General features: G+C 42.8%; 1 protein-coding gene across 1 annotated transcript; it reads right to left on the bottom strand.

Annotated features, from left to right (window-relative positions):
• Nucleotides 1-5,820: 5,820 nt before the first annotated feature.
• Nucleotides 5,821-24,089, bottom strand: LOC142802904 (uncharacterized). Its single transcript, XM_075887988.1, has 6 exons — nucleotides 23,983-24,089; nucleotides 22,992-23,113; nucleotides 20,936-21,193; nucleotides 18,765-19,025; nucleotides 16,038-16,337; nucleotides 5,821-5,870 (listed from the first exon to the last, which is right to left on the bottom strand). The coding sequence occupies exons 1-6, from the start codon at nucleotides 24,087-24,089 to the stop codon at nucleotides 5,821-5,823; spliced, it is 1,098 nt and encodes a 365-aa protein (XP_075744103.1).
• Between the last annotated feature and the right edge of the window lie 241 nt (nucleotides 24,090-24,330).

Raw genomic sequence — 24,330 nt, 5'->3', positions numbered from 1 at the left:
GGGTTCTTTGCCGCTAAAGCGTTAAATGCGACGGCGCCTATGGCCTTGAGCAGGTGGCGAACGCGGTCATGTTCCGCCATCGAGCGGTCAATGCGACGGCATAGGGCGAGGACATCCTCAATGTACGAGGTATAAGACTGGCCGGAGAGCTGAACACGTTCAGCAAGCTTCCGTTTGGCTATGTTTGCACGGACAGAAAGGTTGGCAAATATCTGACGGAGCTGCTGCTTAAAGGTAGGCCAGTCCGTGAAATCCAGTTGATGGTTGAGAAACCATGTCTCAGTGACCCCCGTCAGATAGAACGGTGCGTGGGACAGCTTCACAGAATCATGCCAATAGTTAAGCGCACTCACACGGTCGTACTCATCCAACCAGTCTTCAACGTCTTCACCGCGAAGGCCGGCAAACATCGGGGGGGGGGGGGTCTTTTTGAGGGGCGGTGACAGTCCATGAAGACATGCCCAGGGGTGTAGGCGGGGTGGATGGAGCCGTGTTGTTGTGCTCGACTTGCGACATGACCGTGGGCTGACTGCGCAGACGGCAACCCGACCGGAGCTCCAGGGATGGTTCGTAGTCGAAGATAACGAAAACGCGCTGCAGAAAGAGGACCAGGGGACCAAAAAGCACTCTCCACCACTCGTAAGACAACGTTTTGGCTGCAAGACACTTCTTTTACTTGCCGAGCCTCTGCCCCACAACACATGTCAGGCTGGCGATGATGAGTCTGTTCATATGATAAATTGACGCGCATGAATAATGCTCACAATGTATATATGTTTATTTATTCATTTATATATTTATAAAGAAATAGGTGTATACTTAAGGGCTCGTTTTCGCGTGTTTGCCGAAATAATGAGATCTAAGGAGCAATATTGCCAAGAAATGTATAGGAAAAGTTATTAGGTGAAATTATAATGAAAATGTGAAGAAGAGTGGGCGAAATGATTGCTCATCATGGGCGGGAACGGAACCTGCGGTGGGAATAATATACGAGGCACTATTGGTCGGCTGCCAGCTTGTAATCAACCGTGACGCCAATTTGTGACGCCAAACAGGCTCATAAGAGCATACGACATTCTGCGTCATGGCTACTGGTGGTGCTGACTGACGCTCCCACTTTTATTTCTGATATATATACAGTGTAGTGGCTGGCGGGATAGCCGGTATACTACCTTAGTTGGTAGAGCATTCAACGCGTTTGTCGACGGTCGCGGGGTCGGTTCCAGCCCGTGGAAAGAAGTTATCTTTTCAACCAAATTTTTTCTTCACTATTATATGATTGATTGATATGCGGGGTTTAGCGTCCCAAAACCACCATGTGATTGTGAGAGACGCCGTAGTGGAGGGCTCCGGAAATTCGGACCATCTGTGGTTCTTTAACGTGCACCCAAATCTGAGCACACGGGCCTACAAAGTTTCCTGCGCCTCCATCCGAAATGCAGCCACCGCAGCCGAGATTCGATCCCGTGACCTGCGGGTCAACAGCCGAGTACTTTAGCCACTAGACCACCGCAGCGGGGTCACATTTATATGTAAAGAATATTATTTATATATATATATATATATATATATATATATATATTCCTGCCCACGGCGAGACGGCGAGTTATCTTTTCACCCACTTTTCTTTCTTCTCATTTACATTACAACTGGCCTAATAACTTTCCCTATACCTTCCTTTGCACTTTTGTCTGTTAGATCTCATTAATATTGTGTAAAACACAAAACACGAGCCCTTAACTATACACTTGTTTCTCTTATTCATTAACGAGGGTCTCGCACTGGCAAACTTAGTGCCTTTAGGTTGTATCTGAGGGACTATTGGTTAGCTGCCAGTTAGTAATAGGTTCACATGCTACGTGACGCGAAAAAGGCTCATAAAGAGTGTGCCACACTCGCTGCCACGGCTACTATTGGCGCTGACTGACACTCCCACGTTTAAATTGACACAGATACCCAATAAAGTGGCTGGGGGGATAGCTGTTGTTGTAGCTCAGTGGTAGAGCATCGCACGCATTATTCGAAGGTTGCAGGTTCGGATCCTGCCCAAGGCGAGTTATCTTTTCACCAACTTTTCTTTCTTCCCATTTACTCTACAATTGGCTAATAACTTCCCCTATACCTCCCTTCGCATTATTGTCTGTTGAATCTCAATATATTGTGTAAAACACGAAAAACGAGGGACAATTAATCAGCTGCCCGCTCATAATAAGTTCACGTGCTACGTGACGCCAAACATGCGAATAAGAGTGTTTTCACACTCGTTTTTTGGCTTATAGATGGCGCTGACTGTCACTCCTACTTCTAAATTCACATAGAAACCCAAAAAAAAGTGGATGGAGGGAAGGCCGCTGTGATAGCTCAGCGGTTAGAGCATCGAACGCGTTATTCGAAGGTCGTAGGTTCGATTCCTGCTCACGGCTGGTTATTTTTTCATCCACTTTTCTTTCTTCTTTGTTCTTATTTACATTCCATTGGTTCTTATAACTTCCCCTGTACATTCCTTGGCATTACTGTCTGTTAGATCTCATTATATATATATATATATATATATATATATATATATATATATATATATATATATATATATATATATATATAGATATATAGTTGATGGACGTTATGATTTCTTATACCACATAAGTGGGAACACCGTGGTGCCGGTCAGGCAGTGAATCTATCACCACGCATGATGCAGATTGTAACATGCCTTGAACCAATAGTGCGACCGTTTTCAAAGCGTTCGAGCCTTTGGTTGCGACAGTGTTAGAACCTCATGCGTCATTCTGTCAAACAAAGGTTGAAGGGATGTTCGAGGTGTGGGAAGGGAGTAGACTTTCCGGCTTGAGCTAGCGCTTACGAAGACTCTCACTCGGAAAACGCATTTTGTTCTCACCTTAATACTTGAGCTTTGGGTTCCTTGAAAGCATTGCTTTACATGCTGCAGTGATAAGCAGGTTTCATTTGTTTTTTGTCAAGAAAATCTTATCAACATCATGTATAAACACAACTTGAAAGCGTCAGCACATACACCATAACCTAATTAACATAGTTTGTGACAGAGTGTTAGAGATTTTTCAGGGTGTGTATACTAAGCCTTTCTTTTTATTTCGAGCAGTATTGCCCCCGGAGGCGATCGAAGAAGCCAGGACGATGGCGTATACCATTCGAGACGCCTACGAAGCATCGATGCGATCTTCAAGCTGGTTCATTGAGCCAGTTCTAAGTTATGCAATAAAGAAATTGAAGAACATCACGTTCCTCATCGGTACACCAGAATATGTAAACCTAACCGAGGAAAGCATGGAGGAATACTACAGTAAGTTGTATTTCTTACAAAAGACGAGAAATGATTGAAACCAAATGAAGATACATATTATTCTAGCTTAGTAAAGTGCCAGCAGAGCTTGCTATGTTTAAAACGTATGAAAAATTACGTGTGACCTGCTAATGCCTTTCAGGTCCAAACAGAAACAGCTACGAGGGACATTGAAAGTGTGCATATCTATTCTTAAGAAAGAACCTTGAAGGGTACCTCGTGCACTGAAGCGGACTAGATAGCAAAAGCTGTGTTCATTTACTTCTTAGTACTTGTATGATTCTTGGTTCGCCGCACAATGGAGGCCTTCAGCATCGAACGTGGTTATGCACCACTTCCTAAATCAGATGTAGCTCTCCTTCCTGCGAGCTGCTATCATGAACAGCCATATTTGGCGAATATACAATGCCATGAGGTAACATCTTGATGTAGTGACCCTAATATAGGCAATTTATGATGTCATATTGATGAGTTATGATGACAATATTATGTAACAAAGCTTTAGATATGAAGCATTCTTTGAGCTCACTAGATCCGGTGGCGTCCGCGCTCCCTTTGACATGCGCGTGCCCGTTCTCTCTCTTCTCCTTAGCTCCCTCTCTCTCTCTCTGGCCCTGCGATTCCTATACTGGATGCATCTGCTAGTGTACTATCATTGCGTAACTCTCCTCTAGGCCTTCTTCCTCACGCCGCCTGAACCCTCATTGCGCATGTGCGTCTCCTACGTCTTTCTGCTCTCCTGCGCTTCTTTATCTCGCACTTCACAACGCCGATGCACGCAGCACCTGCTATCGAGATTCTTGAATTTAAAAAAAGCGACTGCTAACACTGATTGATATATGGGGTTTAACGTCCCAAAACTACCATATGGTTATGATGACGCCGTAGTGGGGGGCTACGGAAATTTCGACCACCTGGGATTCTTTAACGTGCACCCAAATCTGAGAACACAGCCCTGCAATATTTCCACTTCCATCGGAAATGCAGCCGCCGCAGCGGGGATTCGATTCCGTTACCTGCGGGTCAGCAGCGGTGTGCCTTAGCCTCTAGACAATTGCGGTGAGCCGGCTGCTAGCTCTACACAATCTTTCACTGGCCATCGTGTATCTATTCAGCTTTTCGATCGATGTCGATATAGTACAAGCAGAAGCACGTGTTGCCACCCAAGACACTTCCGGTCACTCTATTACGAACATTGAAGCAGGAATCTTGTCTATTAGGTTGCGCTAGGGTAAGGAAAGACTCTTTTTTCGCTTTCAAGTAAATGGAAGATGCTCAAAACTAAGGACTAACGCTTATGAAGTTGTATCTAGCTTAGAAGAAAGTGTATACATTTCAAATATTTCACCAGACAGCGGAAGAAAATTCTTGAAAATGAACTTGCTACTCGCTAAGGCTGAAGTTCTTCACCAATACTACTACGTTACGCCGGCACACATAAACAGAAGCCAGCCAGGACCTGTTTGATAACAGTGATATGGTCTATAGGCATTGGATCTTGATCTCCAAGGTAGTGCCGGTGGAAGATTACTCCTGTGAAATGTTGAAAACTAAAAATTCTCGGTGTGCGCACTAACTCAAGGTAGACTGCGGCTCTCTGTGTGCAATCTGGGTCCTTAGTTTTTCGTTGCCCTTTAGCAGTCATTGGCATGTGCAAGCAGGCAAGACCAGCCCATCACTGAGCGCTTTTCGCCTCCTCAGGTTTCGCTCCTACGACGCCGCCATGAGCGCCAGCGCCAACACCGCCGTCAGCGTAAGCGTTAGCGACCGCTGTTTCACATCTTGATGTTGTTCGCTTTAGCGTAGATGGTATACCTTTATTGGCGATAGCAATTATATGGACAATGTTGGCAGATTTTTGTTGTTGCCGTCATTTCCCGGATATGTATGTATATATTTTTCACTAGGCACAAAAATTATTCAGAAAAAAAAAACTCAGGGGTGTTACCGGGAATTCGAACCTGAAACTTCCTACTCAGCAGTGTGATAACCAACTAGGTCATGCTGCTCATGGTATTCAAATGACGAATGCCGAGCACTATATATACACCATTTACCAATGGCCTAATGTTAATGAACATTTCAAAGAAAAAATTCTTGAAAAAGATTGCGTGTATCGCTTGTAGTTGTGAAGTAGATAGTATAGAACAGCTTACTTCTATCGATATATGGAATTAGTCAATCCACCATGAAACAAGGGAGCCCCATTTCCCCACCATTCAGCTGCTTCCGGCGCCGATGCCTAAATGGCAATGTCTGGGTGTCACAAAGGAGCATGCAAGAAGACACGCGCACCCAATTTTTATTGCTTGTGACAATACAAGGCACCACTCATAGTGACAGAAGCCAGCGCATACAGAAAGAAGCATTAAAAAACTATGCACACACGCCTCCTCTTCCTCCCAGAAGCGCCACCGCTACTCCAGCCAACCTCCTCAGATCCAATACGAGTGAACTCAAGACATATCGAGAAGGAAGGAGTGAATCACCTTCTGGTGGTTTCACAGGTCCGAAGAGCTCGATGAAAGCCCGACCCCTTCCAAAGCCTTAGCTGCGCAGCACGCCAACGAAATGCTTAGGAATTTTTACAACCCAGTGGCTAGTGCAAGCAGGCAGCAGTGGAAGTCGCAGGAGGAAACGAAGTGTGTTTTCCACAAACAGGTCCATGCTTTTCTTACAGGCAAGAGATGAAAAAGTTAGTTTTTCACCAGCAGGTGAAGCCTTGTCCTCAATAGCAAATGAAGAGCTTAAGGGCAGTTTTTGCCACAGGGGTGAGAAGACAAGACTTGCAGTAGCAGTGCGTAAGTGGTCGATGTGTTTTGAGCTAAGAAGTTCCGATATCGAAGTGTGGTCAGTTGATGACGCGAGAGTTTCCTGGAAGAAGAAGGAAGAAGGAGGACGATGGAATGCTCGACGAGAATGTTCAATGAACATTCTAGTCCATAAGAATGCTTGGGTTGGTAAAGCATAAGACTGTATTGTTTCGCTTCTCGTTGTTTGTTCCCGCAGACAGAAAGAAAGACACACAGACAGCCAGGCAGACAGACAAAAAGACAGACGGATGCATGGATGAACGGATGGACACAGAAAGACATTGGTGGACTGACGGATGCATGGCTGGGCAGATGGATTGAAGCACGAACGAGTGGACAGAAGCACGGATGGACAGACGGGCGGACAAAAGTGTGGACAGACGGAGAGAAGCAATGATAGGCAGACAGAAGGAAGGACGGAGGATAGCGTGGAAGGACAGACAGACTTACGCACGCACCCACGAACAGACGGACGAACACAAGCACGGACGAACAGATGAACTCACGGATGAAAGGACGGACAGAAGCATGGGCGGAAAAATGGACAGAAGCAGAGAAGAACGGACGGACGAAAGGACAATAGACGGACGTATGGAGGCACGAACGGGCGGACGATCGGGCGAACAGAGGGACGCAAGGATGGTTGGACAGACAGACAGACGGATGAACGCTTAGCCCCAGTCATCATCAGTCACTTCGCTAATAAGGTGTGTTTTTTTCCTCGTGGTCACGCTGCTGACGAGGCGGCCGGTCAACCTATACGTTGCGTGATGCTCCTGAGGTTTTGGCAATGTAATGCATCAACGAACGTGCGACGGAGTTTCCATTCACGAGAGTGTGGCATAACACCGGTATAGCAGCTTAAGGCAATCCTGCAACAGCGCCTAAAACTCATTATGATTGACCATTATACCTATTCAGCTAACCTATTTATTAAAAATATTATCCTTCTCATTATTGATAGTCAACTTCCAATGTTAGTTTGTCGTTTGATCTTCAAAAGTAGAAAACTGCAGCGTGTGAAGCACGTTTGTAAAAAGTACGATCGTAAACATTGTGTACATGCCACATTGTGGAAACGTGAATAATGCAAAGCCCACCCGAGGACTCCTTCATCAGCAATACATTGCCGCAACAAAGCTTCTTTGGTCACTTATCAAGTTTGTTGACGGTGATGCCAGACCAACCTAGTTTACCCAATATTACGCATGAAAGAATTTAGAGAAAATGCTCGTCAAGCCCGAACGCTGGTCAGGAAGAGCAGCAGGGGCAATATTTACAAGCGATTTGATCGTAACCGGTTCTTGCGGCTTTTATTCGGAAATGGTGCTCCAGTCAAAAGGCCAACGGATAGTTCCAGTGGAAATTTTGTATGACAGGTCCTCCATAACCATCATTAACGTAACAAGAAAGAAAATTCGTGCACAAATTACCTTATATTCCATATCTTTACGCAACCATAAGATAGCGCGTGAGAAAAAAGGAACAGAAAATGCGCTCGTACAAGCAATTAGCAATAATAGGCAAAAAGTTGGGATCACTAAATGTGCATAAATCATGTTTATGCGATTATTTTTACCCCTCACCCAGTGCGGATACTGGTCTGTGCGCTAATGCAGACACCGATGACTTAAAGTGCCACAGCGACACTCGTATGAACACTGGCGATCCCACAACTGCTCTTCATGTGTACGTAGCTAGGAGGTTTACAGGTTACACTTGTACTCGGACATCTGTTTAAGAACACAGCATGCAGATACCTATGGCTTTGAAGCGGCAAACAACCCCTTAAAATGAATGTTCGATACGCAGCTCTGCGAACTTAGCTTTTTTTAAATAAAAAGTCAGCCCAGAGGTAAGTGCCGACTAAATACTGCGATATTGAAGCTTACGTTTTTAAAAGTATGAACTAAAAGGATGTAATATTAAAGTATTGAGGGCTTAAAAATAAGTTCCTCGGGCAGGAAAAGAACAAATCATCATTTTTACGAGCTATATTGCAATTTAGCTACTTACAGCACTCCCGACAAAAACCATAGGATACGAAAATTGAATTCAACGATTAACAGCCTAATCGCGACAATCATAAAACCAGTGTATAAAAAGTGTATTGGTTGGTATTTGTGTTGGCTCAAATGTGTAATGTAGCAAGCAATGCAGTTTTTTCATGTTTTTTTTTTCTTTGCTGCAGAAGATTTACCGGACACGGACGTCGAGCACCTTTTCCCATCGTGGACAAGAGCTATGGCTTTTACAGCGCGTCAGATGTGGGTCGTTAAAAAGAGCGTTGATTTTGACTGGGGAGAAGCGAACGGCGACTACTACCGTGGCACCAACAGCATCAGCTTACAAGCCGGCTTATTCACGCGACCCACCTTTTATCCAGGCCTGGACCCCCTCAACTATGGTGCTTCCGGCGGGGTAACCTATTGTTTTACTTGCTTTTGTTTTAATGTAAGCGCACAGGTTTCTGAGTATAAGCTCCGCTCTGCAACAGCTTGTTAAAAGATACTTAATTCAACCAGTGCAATAATATGAGCCGAAAGATTGATCTTTGCAAACACTAGTTTTGAATTCATCGGGAGAAAAAATGAGAATATAGGTAAAATTTTCTACATTTCATACCGCGATTCCGGCGCAAAAACGTCGGTGTCTCGTCATGCATTTTCCATTATTTACTTATTTCGGACATTTTTCTTCAAATGCAGTTTTAGCACTTTGTATTTTATGTCTTTCGCCCACTGTGAAAATAATTTGCAGCATTTTGTTTAGATTAGGAGCTCGTGGAGTCTCCGGGAAAAACTTGAAGTATTGGTATGCGTTTTGCAAGTTTACTCGCTTACCAGACGTCTTGTAATAAAGGTTTCATTTTCGGTATTGTTAAAACCTAATGTGCCCATGAGCAAGAAATCACTGTTTTACTTAGAATCCGTTTGTAGAACTTCAATTAAGTCAATGATGATGAGTGGTAGAAAAAAGAGCGGAATTTAGGTAAGAAGGAGTACGAAATATAGATACCTATCAATATTGCGGCACAAACGTTCTTGGAGAATTTCTGTTGAAAACATTTGATTTGAAATGATTCAGGTATGTTCGAAGTCTCTTTAAATTTATTTTCTATTTTCCACAGGCATGTTGCTTCTTGCTTTTCCGCATCATTTTAATTTTTTTCGTCGATATAAAAAATTTTTCAGTTGATGGTCAGTGTTTATCCTATAGATTTCTTTTCGATCATTTGTCCCGCCTCTTTTCGGCTTATGTTTAGGCTAAACACGGCACCCTATCCGTCTTTGCTTATCTTGTGGATCTGCAATATGTGATGTACCTCATATTGATGCATGGTTCTCAACATATATATGTTCATCTATAGGCGTTGTCAATATCCCGCGTGTTTGTAGTTATGTGCCCACAAATCCTCAAAGTGTAAAAGAACTGTGAAGTTCCCATGCTGCCTGCATGTTTTTTCAGCAGTGCCGCACATTTTAAGTAGAGAAGAGGTACCATGTAGAACAATATTCAAAGATACTAAGTATTTCTTTCGTTAGTGCCCGCAGATGGTCGGTTAAAGTAAATAAAGTGAAGCCCATCCTGCGAAAAGGTTACTAGTGCTATGCGATCTTGAAAACCGACATCAAGGAGTAATTAAAATGGCCATTTTCCACGTTCAGCAAAATCTAAATAAAATTGTGACAGTACAACGTGAAGGATAGCCTCTGTCAATAGGACAACTGCCATGGGGTTATTTCTCCAAAACAGTGCTAACCGAAGCTAGTTCCTCACTAGCTAACATTGGTTTGAGCCACGAAATTTCGGACAAAGGGAAGCTGTAGAGGAAGTCACTGTACTGACAGCTGATGTTTATGTCTGTACGTGCAGTGAAATAAATAACAAAAACACGCACACTCAGAAGGACTGATATAGCAGTGATATCGCGTCTGGTGTTCCTTCATGAAAGGGATTTTTTTAAGTGTCATAAATATATAAAAGCTGTTCTCTTGTTAGGGGGCACAAGCGGCGCAGAATGAGTCCTGGTGCGCCGTTCCGCCTGAGCTTGATGACGTTGATAGTGTGTCACTAATTATGCATGCTTCAGAAGAGTGCAATAGATAGCTAAGCTACCTAAGGATCATCAGCAAAGGGCTGGATGTCCTATCCAGCGAAAAACTTTCGTGAGACAGCAACATTCAGTTTGCCTCAGCGGTTTATGAACTGAAGACTGAGAACCTGAAGCTGGGCATTTATTAACGAAGAGGGTAGATTCATAGTCCCCTAGAGCGAAGTGTGTGTTGACAAAGCCGCCAGTGCCTTAGCAGTCATGGAGCTACGCAGTCATTGAGTTATGTCTTGATAAGTTGTTATGAGTTACATATGCACTTTCTACTGACAACAGCACCTTCCGGACACCTGCCAATTCGTTTAGGAACTGCTCAAGGCTAGGGCAGCGTTGGCCAGGCCTATCTCGACCATGTCTCAGACACATGAAAGAGCCAACGAACGCAAGCGGAAAGTAACGGAAAGTGTAGATATTGAGAAAAGAGATAGCACGTGCGTCAGTGGTTCTGACATAAACAATTGGCGGATTCCACGTAACGTCAGAATCAATTACATGTGAAGCACGAATGAGAAACGTTGGTATGTCACTTTAAAATCAGCGCGACGTTACGAGGCGGAAGTAAATGATGCTTCCCTACTGAAAAAACCCATATAATTTCATACAGGATCCGTATGCTTCAATACAGGGGTTACAGGGGTTAATAAAGGAGCTGTGGGAGGACCAAATGGGGTATATAGGGCTTATACAGGACCCTCGTGGTGCTATGTAGGAGCTGAATGGGACGTATATAGGGGTATGTAGGAGCTATGTAGGAGCTGAATGGGACCTGGGAAGAACATATAGGGGCATGTAGGAGCTATGGGAATGCTATGTAGGTCGCATCTAGCACAATATAGGAGCTAATGGGGCTGAATGGAGACCATCTATAGGACTTGCATAGGGCTCAATGTCACCCTTAAGAATGAATGTAGAACATGAATAGAACTTATTAGACTGAATATCTAGGCAAGTATAACTTTTTCTGCTATTGAAGTACCCAAATTTTCTTCAGCTCTATTAGTTAGCTGTCCACATGCAACCCCAAGAAATAACCAATTTTAATTAGTATATATCATGAGATGCAAATATACGCTACAGCAAATTAGATAAGTATATCACATAATTATCAAAGTAATTTCATTTGTGCTCACCTTAGTTGTATGCATACTTACATTTGCACAATTTATGTTATGATATTTATGCAAAAGATCATTCAAATATATTTGTGCAATGAATAATCCTTTCATTAAACTGGTAAATAGTAAATAACTTCCTAGTATATACACAATACACAAAAAATATAACAGACAATTCAACCTGAAATAGATTCCGGAGAGATACTTACACCTAGTCTCACTCACATGCTCTGGCATTGCCTCAAGGCACAAGGAGCCAGGATTACCAAGGAAAAGTGCGAATGATCTCTATGCACCTCGAATCTTGAGGCACAGCTCTGGGCTATCTATAAGAGGGCATGACACAGTCGAGGGGCAAGGCCTCTCACTTCTGACGTAGCAGCTGCCCTCTGTGCTCTAAACACTGAAAGACCTCAATAATGCCATTCATCCATCTATACTTCCCCTCAATAAAAAAGCACATAAAATTTTATTATAAAAAGTTAAAAAAACGTTTTGCAGTACTAGGTTGTTGAAACAAAACTACGTCAAATTTTCAGTTTAAGTTTTCACGCATTGCTTGAAATGGTCAATCGGAGAGTTTCGTTGGCTTGGCACAAGCTTGCTCTTTTAAGAACCGTACTTGGCTGTGTTTATTTGTCTGAATAGGAATAAGGGCAAAAAACTTTTGTTTCATGTGCTTTCACCTGAACCTTTGAAAACAGCTTGTTGTACGTACGTATGCATGTATGCACCGGTGAACCATGTATTTCCAACGGCACTTATGTATTAAAACAAAATTGGTTCAAATATTCAGTTCAAGTTTCGATGCATTTCTTTAAATAGTTCAATGGTGTTTGGGTGACACAAGCTTGCTTGCTCCTGAAATGTACTTGGCTGTGCTTAAAAGCTGAATACGAGCAAATAGTTCTAGAGATTGTGTTTTGTGTGCTTCCATCTTAACCTTTGAAAACATGAAGAGCCTAAAAATGCCAAATCTCTTAACTCAATTAGTTTTATGTATATTTTTTTCTGAAATAACTCACGCAAGACATGAATAACATTCCTTGGAAATTAGAAGGGCCTAAAAAGGACCATAAGTTTTTTAGCTCAATTACTTTTTGGTCCTTTTACATGAAGTAAACAATTTTTATTTTGTATATATCATGACAATAAAGTATATCCCAAAGTATATAAGATATATTCCCAAAACCTTTTAGTTACATTTGTGATTAGCTTACTTGCCCACATGTTCAAGTCCATTTATATAACTTGTGCTGTCTACACAAGCCGATTCATACAAATGTTGTAAATGTGCTACTGATTGATGTTCCTTAATCCTAACGAAAAAGAGTGAATTACGCAACTATATCGGGCTAAATGTTGACATAGTTTAGAATACATGTGGAGGGTTTCAGGATAGGTAAAATAGCCTACAGCCTGCTCTTGCTTGGTATATATTTTAGTGTTGTGTCAGAGTGAAACTTATGTATGTCTATGCCATTTATCATATTTTATGTCTCATTCATATGGCATGTGAAAAGGTTTAAAAATTTGAGCACATTGTAATGAAGTTTTCAGTCCTCGTAACAAATTGCTTTCCACACAAAAAGATGAAAAACATGTTTCTTTATTTTTACATATGAACTGGTCAATTCTGTACGAGTCAGATTCAGAGGACATGCTTCTACTCCAGTACAGTTAATACATAAAATCTTGAAATTAATACAATGCAAGGCAAGAAAATATTAAGATAGCTTTGTACTATTGGTGCAACATACTCCCCACTCAGTACAACTAGTACATAAAGCCTCAAAAATAAACATTGACACTCAGTACAGCTACTACAGAAAACCTCCAAAAACAAACATTGCCACAATGCAAGGCTAGAAAAAAAGCTGCGGCTATTGAGGTTTTCTGCGGCTTACTACAAAATGATGCATGGCTTCAATTACATACAGGCATATATCCACATTCCACAGCAATGGAATGAAGAGCCATCATGTAATTTATTTATTTGTTCATACACACAACACTGCCAAGACAATAGTTGCAGTTACAATGCTGTAATATACAAAAGCACAACTAACAAGGCCATCAAAATGATTACCTTAAATGAAGATTTTAAAATGCAACAAAAAATGAAAGTCAGCTGTTTACAAATCATTGGTTTGCCCGATACTGAAATACACTTCAACTGTTCAGCCACCTCACAGTATGACACAATTGCATAAATACCATGAAATAAGTTCATAAAAAAGCAATAAGAGTCATTTACACTTGTTACATTCACATTTTTTCAGCTTCATTGCATGCTAATGTTTTATTATTGCAGACATTGAAATGTGGGTGCTTACAACAACGAATCGTTATGCTGTGCAGGATCATTCACACTTATAATCACATTCAGGAACCTCTCTCTTTCATATATTCCAGTGTATGTACAACCTGACATTGCATATGGACTGTTCCTTACCGGTCACACTTTAACTGCTTTAAAAAATTTTGTTCCACTGATAGTTGAAATCTAGAACTACTCTACATACTGCTTTTCCAAAAGTTTGTTGAGCAAATTACAGAACTACATCACCTGTTAATTTGTTTTGTATTGCCATATTCTTTTCTCAAGTTTTGTTATTGCACTACTTTACTGCCAGTGATTCTCAGCACAAACAGCACCTGCGATGTTCAAGAAGCTTCAAGACTGCAGTAGATCACTTTGTCAAGATTACGCCCACTTCTGGAACATTGCAGAATATTCTGGAACCTAGGTAACTGCTAACGAGAATGCTAGAATAGTCGATGGCAAATGTATAAACACTGATGCACCTCACCACTTGCCAGTTAATCAACGGCCAACTTTCTGTTTACTGCTATCAGAGCCAGTGGGAATCGCTGTAATCTGACCTTCAGTTTATGGGCCACAAGTTCAGCCGAATAAACAGCTTCATCTCGCAATCACAGTCTGCTCCCATTGTCCCCGTCACGCCCCCGTGACATCTGGTGGAGGTGCTGCTTCTTTCATGTGCTAGACTCCCCCGTCAAGCCGTCAACCCATTCCACGTCGCGGTGAAGACACCCACGCTGGCCACAAGCAGCGAACAAGCCGCAGGCAGCAATGTTTACCACCAGAGTACGAACCTCTACAAAACAAGGCTCGAAAGACCATTATGGCCGTAGTGCGGGAAGAACTTCGCTGAATGTTTCTGTCATGCCAGCCACAAGTTTCATCGATCGCAGACATTGTCAGACAGAAAATCCGGCTCTCAATAAATATCGCTCAGACATCGCAACCGCAACCCCAAGCCATGAGCTATGCTGCTGCTGCCCGACACTACACTCCACCTCTCTTTGTTCAGAAACTCTTGTTCAGAAAGAAAACTGCCTCCTTGAAAGGCAAACAAAATATTCTGTATTTTTAAAAAGTACACTTTACAAAAGAAAATAATTACATATTTGAAGTAAGCACACAAATATACATAAACTGACCAAGTTTCATGAACATTGATCAAGAAATCAAAAAAAATTTTGAGTTCCATGTTATACAGATGTTCGTTTACTGAAAGTTCACTGCAGCTTGCACGTGCCAGCTAGGCACGACTAACTTTTACTCAGCCATCCGGAACTTCCTACAAGCATGGGTGGACAAATCTATCTTAGATTACTTTCAGGACCTTTCGCAAGACCACGAAGTGACTACTGTGTTTGGAGCAACACACTCACTTTTACGCCAGGCCATATGGAACGCCTCAATGTACGATGTTGTTCGAGCTGCTGTTCAACGTTTTTGGCCACAACATGCTCATATAGAGACAAATAAAAGTAATCTATGAGTTCACATACTACCATTCATGACAAGAACAAACCTGCCATATCAAAAGCAGCTCATTCAGTTACTTGTGTGGTTCGCAGCAATGTGTACCTGCCTTAACTGGATATGTTTCTCATCTGCCACAGAGGTTTGGTAGTTATGATGCTCGACTGCAGACCAAGAGGTCACGGGATCATATGCTGCCCACGGCGGCTGCATTTTGATAAAGGCAAAAACTACTGAACCACTTGCTTGGATTAAGGTGCACATTGAAGTACACCGATAGTCAAAACTTTTAAAGCCTTCCATTACAGCATCCCTCATAATCATATCGTGGTTTTGAAATGTATTTCTTTACCACTTCTGTGTCTGCCTGTGAAATTAATGTAACCTTAGTCACGTTCCACCATGTTAGGAACTGCACAAATGTAGTCTTCTTTGTCATTCAAAGAGACCAGAACACATGCTTTGCCAATGTCGTTCATAGTTAGAGGGAGGAGCGAATACACTAAAGAAAAAAAACAGTCGGAAATGTGTGGCGGGAGTCCTGCAACGTTGTTGCCAGCAACTATCCTTGTGCAAAGAAGGACAGTCCCACCATTTAAAGCACAAGTTGGATCTGTCACCTCAAATATTCTTTTAATAGAATAAAAGCCTCCAGTTTTGCTCTCGAACACAGAGCTGTTTTTCCTTCCAGCTTTGTACGATTCACTGTGAAAGATTGTGCCCAAAATAGAAAATCTGAAATGTTCTTGAACGATTGGAACTTGTCCACACCATGTCTGCAAGCAAGAAGACTCCTGATGACTGAGAGAAGAAACTTGTTTCGGTGTTCCAAACAACCATGCAGCTCCAATGTGCCGTGCATGCTCAGTGATTGGGTTACCGAGCATGTTACTACAAAAACTGAGCACTTTTGATGGCAATGAAAGCCCTGCAAGCAATAACTGGAGCTCTTGTGCCATCACTACTCTTTCCAGCACCTGCGCAGGCACAGCTTTTGCAGCACTAACAAGTTTTAAAAGGTAACCATTACTGTTTTCGAATGCGAAAGCAGAATGGGCCCACAAAGGACCAAACTGTCTCGCAGCATCAGCCAGGTGGAGAAGCTGATGCACATTAAAGCTCATACATCGCTGTCCATAGAGCCCGGCTGCCTGGGATACAAAGGATGTCAGAAGCCGTCCTGAAAAATGCAATAAACAACTATTTCCTCAACGATGCTATAGAATATTACAACACCTTTTTCATGCAGCCTCTCTTGTTTCAAAGAAGTAACATTTACTGCGCATAAGCCACCAGTGAAGAGATGAACATATTAAAAAAGCTGTATTTAAATACTTTCAAAAGTGGAATGGCCTAAAATAAACATTACGAAGCAAGCGTTTTGTTGAAATCTATAAATATCGCAAAAATGCCCAAGTTCGCCTTTAAGCGTCATCACGCCATGGTGACAAGAATTTCAAAATATTGTGTAGAGCATCACAGGTGTACACAGGAGTTATCTTTCAGTAGAGGGGGGGGGGTAAAAGTTCATAGCAGCATCCCCTTCCAAATACATCAATTTACGGGGCTGCCTTTGTGCACCCCCCCCCCCAGTCACAGACCCCCTTCCTCTCTATTACATCAATGTTAGGGCTGGCTTTGCACCCCCCCCCCCTCCTTATGCACACAAGGGCATTGCGATTATTAGCCAATACATGCCTCACGTCGATATGCCTTACGTATATGTCTACATAAACACATGCGAACCAGTGCGTACTACACCAGGCCGAGCCTCTGACATGGTGGCTATTCACCCAGTTTAAATTATAGTATGCTAGTATGGGGCACTACAAATGAGAAGAATTTAAATAAACTAGAAATCTCACAGAAGAAAGTTCTCCGCCTATTCAATGATTATTATGGCAACGCAAGGGAAATTCCTAGCGGTCCATTATTCATAAAACATGGTATACTTAAAGCAAGACAGGTGTATGAATATAAGCTATACCTTTACATTTATAAAAATAAACTCCACACTACTACGGCACCGGAAGGCGCACTCAAATACTCGCTCCGTAGGCAACCATTTCGCGTTCCTGCTACTAGGACTGGATATGGCAGAGCCCCGATTGCATACCACGCCCCACAGCTTATAAATCATTTAGGTGAACAATTAAATTTTAACCTCTCATTAACACAATTTAAATATCAGATAAAACATCTCATTAATTGAGTATATTAAACATCATGTTTTCAATAAACTTCTGACTAGGTTACACATATGCTCTCACCGTTGGGTACAAAACGCGTCTATATACAGTAGTATGTACGTACATATGGGTACATGTATGTATTAATATGCGAGTGTATTATATGAATATATCAATACGTATGTGTTTTTTTTTAATATGTAATGAAAAGAGCCTCGATGTCTGATTCTGTGTCTATGCAGCCTATTTTTTGTACTTATATACCACCTATTTTTGCTTTTATGCTATTTCTGTGTTTCTATTATTATGCTGCTCCTTGTATTGTGATAATTATTATTCAATGTAGCACTGTTTGCTGAAATTTTTTCGCGTAGCGAAGCCACGTCAGGCCGAATGGCCTTTAGCTTCACTTCGTTTTTCTGTATTCTCTCCAGAAATAAAATCTGTTAATTTCATTTCATTTCAAATCTCGACACAGAGGGCAACTTGCGACTGACCCTATCGCCACATCGTCTTCTCAGCTTTCGCTCTCCCTCTCCCCCAGTGGTGGTCAAGTGCTGTTGGATGCTTTTCTTTTGCTTCACCAGCAGCTACTCCTCAGTGTCGAATCGCAGTCAGAGGGGCGCGTTCTGAGCTCGTTCACAAGGCCGCAAAATAGGCCATTTTCCTGGACCTGGGGACCATAAACTAACCTTTTTATGCTTCTGAAAATTTCGTTCGTAACAAGCACACAGCTACAATGCAACTCACGGAGTCCCAGCCACTGCAAGTAGACGGTGTTTCAAGCAGCGCGTCAGCACTGACATATGCCAGGTGAGATTGAGAGGAGCAAGAGAGGGGTGCTCATCGAAAGGGTAAAGCAGCTTTAGGAGAGTATACCATGAAGGGAAGTGTAGAAGAGAACGAAAGGAATGATCGTCACGGTTTCGATAATCAAACGCGTCTAACTCCACTATTACAGCACCGTTTCGAAAAATTCTCACAGCTCCGTGTTTGTCATACACTCGTTCACAATTCCCCACCACAATTGAATTTCGACCTCTCGGTGGTTTACGAGCCCTCTAAAAGGAAGGGGTCTGCAACGCTTTTTCTTCTGAATTCTGCAGCACTGAAGTTTGTGTAGTGCTGAATACTGATGAACACAAAAAGAATTATCGAAATTAGAACACGGTAAAGGACGTTATTAGCCTTCAAAGTTCAAAACCTCAGCAGACAACAAAAAAAAAAAAACAATTCCTTTCCCATTTCACTCCGAGTCTCCCACTAACATCAAAGGCCATTTCAAATCACCTCTTATAGAGACAGTCTTCTTGAGAACTTGATTATTCTTTCAATGGCATGATTGTTTTTTACTGTGAACTGAAGACAGTTTTGTAAAATGCAAGTGATTGCGCTTTCAGTTGTCAACGTGTTCTTACCTGCACGATCAATGTGGTCAGATGACAGCTCTTGCAAAAGCAAGAAAAAAATTGCCTCAGACAGGAGGGCGAAGTGGCGGAAATATCTTGGCAGTAGCACAGGGTAGCAGCATGGTAAACAGTAAAATAGCAGCCAGTTTCGCCACTCGTGCGCCTTCCAATAGCACCTCTCTCGTAGCGTGCGAGGCAGCCGGGTGAAATGATGTGGAGGACGAATGTTCAGCAGGCGTTTGTTGATCACCCTCAATGTGCTTGGACGTCCTGTAGGGGGGCAGCAAACAGTTCTAGTCAACTACTAGTAAGAAATTCTCCATATGATTTAATGGTCCCCTGAAGCATTCCAAAGGAAGCTTTTTATGCAACACTAAAAACATCATTACATGGCAACTTCATGCATTCATGTTACTGCTGCGGACAGTGACATAGTGGACGCGGTGTTGTTTGCTGACCCAATAGACATGAGTTTGATCCCATGCATAGCAGTACCATTTTGACAAAGGCGAAGTGCTAGAAGTGCAAGTGCTGCATGATATCAGGGCATGCTTAAAGAAGCACTGACATCAAATTTCAAGATCAAGATATGCCCATGATTTGATCGCTTGGTATGAGTAGGCCTTTTTGGCCAAATTTGAATGGCATGGAATGCGAGGAAGTTATTTTAATTCGATGTCAAACAGCGTAGACAAGCTAAGGAGAGAAAACTGGAAATATACTGCCCTGCGACATCAACACAAGAGCTGCGTGTTCGGTGTGATACATTCCACAAATACCACCCTGAGTGACGATACGCTAGTAACAATGACGTCGACGATCTGAGTGTGTTTGGAGCCGACTCCCAGCCATGCTCTCACTATTGACTCTCCTTGCTGTGTTGAAGCGTGCGTGCACTTTATAGTGTTGCATCGACTGATTTGGCATGTGTTCCGCAGCATGAGTACTATCATTAAATGTGACAATACGTGCCAGAATGTCGAGAAACTGCTGCGCAGTGACAACCGGCACGTCGAGGCGTGAAAAAAAAGAAGAAATAGCGTGGCATTTCATGCCTTTCCAAGCCACGAACCTCAACATAGCCAGTGAGTTGATGCGCTGATGGACAGAGAGACTAGACGCCTAAGAATAGCCACATTTGCTCGCTTCACTTTGCGCCGAGCTGCTCCAGGGTAAATTCTGTGTTGGTGAATAAGGTGGGTTTCTCTGGCAGTATGAGGCTCCTTGTGAGGGCCGGGGCTAAAGGAAGAGGGGAAGAACGAGTTGGCACTGCTTAAGCTAGCCGGCCAAAAATGCATGGAGAGGCTTTAGTCTACATAATCAGAGACACAGCTGGACTGACTGCACGTGCGCTCCTAGCAGACGAAACGCCAGTGTGCGTGACGTCACCATTTTTTGTGAAAGCAACATCAGCTATGCAGCGGCCTAGGTGTGGCCGCGAGGTAGCGCTGACAGCACTACAATTTGACGGCTTTCGACTCATTTTGAACCTCAATTGATAGCAGATATATAAATCAATATTACAGATATTCATTCGTACCTCAGATGCGTTTTAGGTCGGGAATAGCTACTAAAAAGACAATAGCTACTCGTTGACGCGGAAATCTGGACATGAGTAAACTTGATGTCAGTGCTCCTTTGGAAGCTCCAGGTAGTAAAAATTTCCAGAAACCTCAACTAGGCTTGATAATCATATGGTGTGCTTGATAACCATATGGTGATTCTGGCATGTGAAATCCCCAAAACAACATTCCTGTTACAGCTAAACATTACGCTAGGTGGCATTAGTATTCTTGTTTGAGAAAACAATGTGCTGTTTACATTTGAACACTAGAAGGGGCACTTTGAAAAAAGCCTTGGCTGGTTTCGTGGACCTAGATTGATTTATCCATAAACTACGTGCCATTGTTCACTACAGTATTTTCTACATTGGTCAAATTCCAGGCTTTTCTGATACCGATTTCCATCATTTTCCAGAAGAAGCTTTCGAGAAAAAAAAAGTATCGCCCGTTCAAGCAAGCAAACCTTCAAATAGGGGAAGATGCCAAAGTGTACATGAGACGGCATCATACAAACACATGTATGTCAAAAATTTGGCAGCAATACAAAAGTGGGCCATATGCACTGTTCTAAAATATTTATCCGTAATACTTCAACCATGAGGTGTATGGTGCACTCACCCATGTAGTATGGCTCATTGCTGTTTGACGAGTCGAACCAATACTCAGCAAACTGCCTTGTTACGTCCAGCAGATTACTATGCATATACTCCACTGTATAGCCCCACACAAGGTCGAAATGTGGGAGTTTCACCAGTGGTGACACCCCTTTCAAGCCATTGACTGGGGTCTTTAGTCTAGATGCCAGAGTCATGTCTCTTCGGATGCCTGCTGACGTCCTCTCCACATCAGGTTCTGCATTCAAGTATATTAGGCGCCCTGCAATGAAATAAAGCAGAAACAAGATAAGTATTTCACTGAGCAAATGCTATAGAGATTCCTTAAGGGCACAAGCACCACCATACAGGCGCACAAGCTACTTGTTCATAGGAAAGTGGGTACGCCCCAACAACTGCCATGACAAGCACACTGCCTTCACACGTTTACCTTTGAACCTGTACCGTGCCAGCACTTTTGAAATCAAGCAAATTTTGCAAGATGCAGCATATTGCAGTGTATTCAGTCGTGAATTTCTGTGTTCACCTTCGATAGTGTCTGTGATTTCCGCTGTCCAGTGTTTATGTGTGCCACTCTTGAACCAGCTGAATGGTTCTAAAGTATCGTTTTTCTTTTTTTTCACCCGTTTGCTATATGGCATGGATTAAAACAAAAAGATTCAAGTTGATTGATATGTGGTGTTTATTGTCCCGAAACCACCAAATGATTATGAGAGACACCATGGTGAAAGGCTCCGGAAATTTCGACCACCTGTGGTTCTTTAACGTGCACCCAAATCTGAGCACACGGGCCTACAACATTTCCGCCTCCATCGGAAATGCAGCTGCCACAGCCGGGATAAAAAAAAAGGAGGATTCAAGTCAGCTTCCTAGATAACGTCCAGGATCAGTCAATGAAATTCACGGATGCATTTGGAATACATGTTCATGAACACTCAATGAGCAAAGGCGAGGTTCTGTTGAGAATGTGAGAGTGTACAGTTTCAATTTATTAAAATGAGATACCTAATCTAGACAGTTAGCTTTCATCCCCACTAGAAGCAACAAATGATGACCATCTACCACCCTTTGTTCGTTTTAACAGCAGGTGTTAGATTTTACAGTTGCCGATGGTGTTGTGAAGTGTTTGCGCAAAGGTGACCATAATACCGTAGATATATGTACTGACATAAGCAATATGAGATGCAACACTAATATTACTGTTTAAATGCAGTTGGTGAGTGCAAAATTGTTCATGAAATTGACTGCTCTATAGAGAGAAACGATATCTTTAGCAACGCCATAGTGTCACGGGTTCGATCTCAACTGCAGTGGTTGCATTTCTATGGATGCAAAATGGTAGGGGCCTGTGTGTTCCCAGTGCAGGTTAGAGGAACATAAAATGGTTGAAATTTCCACAGCCCTCCATCACGGCATCCCTCATTTTCATATGGTTTTTAGGATGTTAAATACTACATGTACTTATATATACTGTTAATATTATTGCGCTTACGTCACATTCACCTCTGTACAAGCTAGAGGGTGGAGCACCGGACCTGTGCACGACCCGGGAAATTTTATTTTGTTGTGGCACAAAACAAAAAAATTACCATTTCAAAAATGTGACTTTACTACCTTCCCTCCTTCCAAGAAATTTCTGGCTATGCCTCTGTCGTTGACTAAACATCAATTTGGTATTTCAACTCATATTGCTCACAATGCCTTTTGACAATATCGGCACAATGAGCACATACTGCTCAAATGCCATATTCGACATACATTCTTTCGGTAGTACCTACACTGACTGAATTATTTTTTTCAAATTTTGCGCACCGAGAAGACACATGTAGGTGCATTTGTAAGAATATTCACTAAATGGCAACATGTTCTTTCTTTTTTGCACTCCCACACACTGAACGAGCAGTGAGCTGCTGCAAAGTGTGCTTGCGCCACACAAACACTTTTCCTCAAACAGAACTATTGGGCATTCTCGAATTGCCTGAAAAAAAGACTACTGATGATGCTCAAGCATTATGAAAGCTTGTTTAGGCACTCTGCTTTATGAATTTTCGTGCACTTACCCTCTTGGCTTTCTCCACAAGCCAGGCACCACGGGCAGCCAAAAAAGCCGTTGAACTGAACTTGGTTTCCAACTGCTGCCCTCGCCGGTGCATCAACACAGACACAGATGGTGTAAATCTTGCTGTGAATAACAGTTGAAGAGTATTTCCAAATAAGTTCGCCAGTCCTACACAAGGATTCAACAAACTTCTCCAGAAAGACCAGCATGTTGGGGTGTTTTCGTCCGTACCATAAGCCTCCAAGAATAACATTCTTATACCTGTAGGGCGCAGGAAGTTCATTTATTATCATTTGTATGGGCCATATTGAGGAATTAGATGATTTGTATAAAGGGCTGCCATCGGTGTTCAAGGTAATAGTCAAATCGCTCCACCTTAACACACCCTTTTCTCGCAAAGTGCGGTGCATCATGCCACTAGTGATGTCACGAATCAAGTGGCATCCGACTTCTGCCTGCTGCTTCAACTTGCTGAGGTTCTCAAACAAAACACCAGAGAGACTTTCTATAGTGCTGGAAAGTTGCATTCCAACATCCAGAATGGAAAAAATTGTGCCCCCGCTTTTTACGTCCGACACCTTCACAGTACTCTGGCAGACATTGCAAGTCAGGTGGATTTTGTCGCTAGAAATGTCGAGCAGCTTGCCACACTGACTACAGCAATAATGGTATTTGCTGACGGAATCGCATTTCGTGGACCACAATTTCCTCAGTAGGTATTTCGACTGCGGCAGGCCGCACTTTTCGAAACCGAACAAGGCTTCCACAAGTTTCAACAAGTCGTCCACAGCAGACCAGGAAAGGCCGTGAGCCGCTATGAACGACATTATTAGAACGATAGCGACTGCAATTGTGGTTGCTGATCCCGGAAGTGTTTTTGTTCCAAAATCCGCGACGCATCTGGCAAGCAATTCTGATTCGTCGAACGAGGGCACAGAACTACGGTCGCCAGAAATATCTCCTTCGGCTCCAGGGTTTTGGTCTCGATTTACAGAAGCGTCGTCTCCACAAAGATAGTCACCACTATCTTCTTCGGTTCCGGAGCTTGGGTCTTGATCTGTATCTCGGAAAGGTCGAGTGTCACCGTCTTCACTGTCATTTTCTGAATGATTGCTTTCGTTGTCAGCGCATTCTTCGGGGCTTTGGTATGCATTGTCGCCTACGCCATGCGCGCTGTTGAAAAAGTCGTCGCTTCCTTCTGGCACCTCTGTTCGTACTCCTATAGAACTCGTGTCAACAGAACAGCCGTCCGTGAGACATCGATCTCCTGGTGATGTCTGGGACGCGTGAGAACTGTCTGGTGGCGAGTTCAAAACACCCGCGAGACGAGTCGTAGCGGT

The sequence above is a fragment of the Rhipicephalus microplus genome, chromosome 3 (assembly GCF_043290135.1).
Source record: "Rhipicephalus microplus isolate Deutch F79 chromosome 3, USDA_Rmic, whole genome shotgun sequence".
NCBI lineage: Eukaryota > Metazoa > Arthropoda > Arachnida > Ixodida > Ixodidae > Rhipicephalus > Rhipicephalus microplus.
The sequence above is the reverse complement of the archived record's forward strand: the minus strand, read 5'-3'. Positions and strand labels throughout refer to the sequence as shown.

What these genes read in the sequence shown, in the direction of transcription:
- LOC142802904 (XM_075887988.1), bottom strand. Translation starts at nt 24,089, where the DNA reads ATGACAGTGAAGACGGTGACACTCGACCTTTCCGAGATACAGATCAAG. An exon ending in TGACCACATTGATCGTGCAG is followed by an intron (nt 16,338 to 18,764) that starts GTAAGAACACGT and finishes TGCATTTTTCAG; the next exon opens with GACGGCTTCTGACATCCTTT. An exon ending in TTTTTGTAGTAACATGCTCG is followed by an intron (nt 5,871 to 16,037) that starts GTAACCCAATCA and finishes CGTGCTGCGCAG; the next exon opens with CTAAGGCTTTGGAAGGGGTC.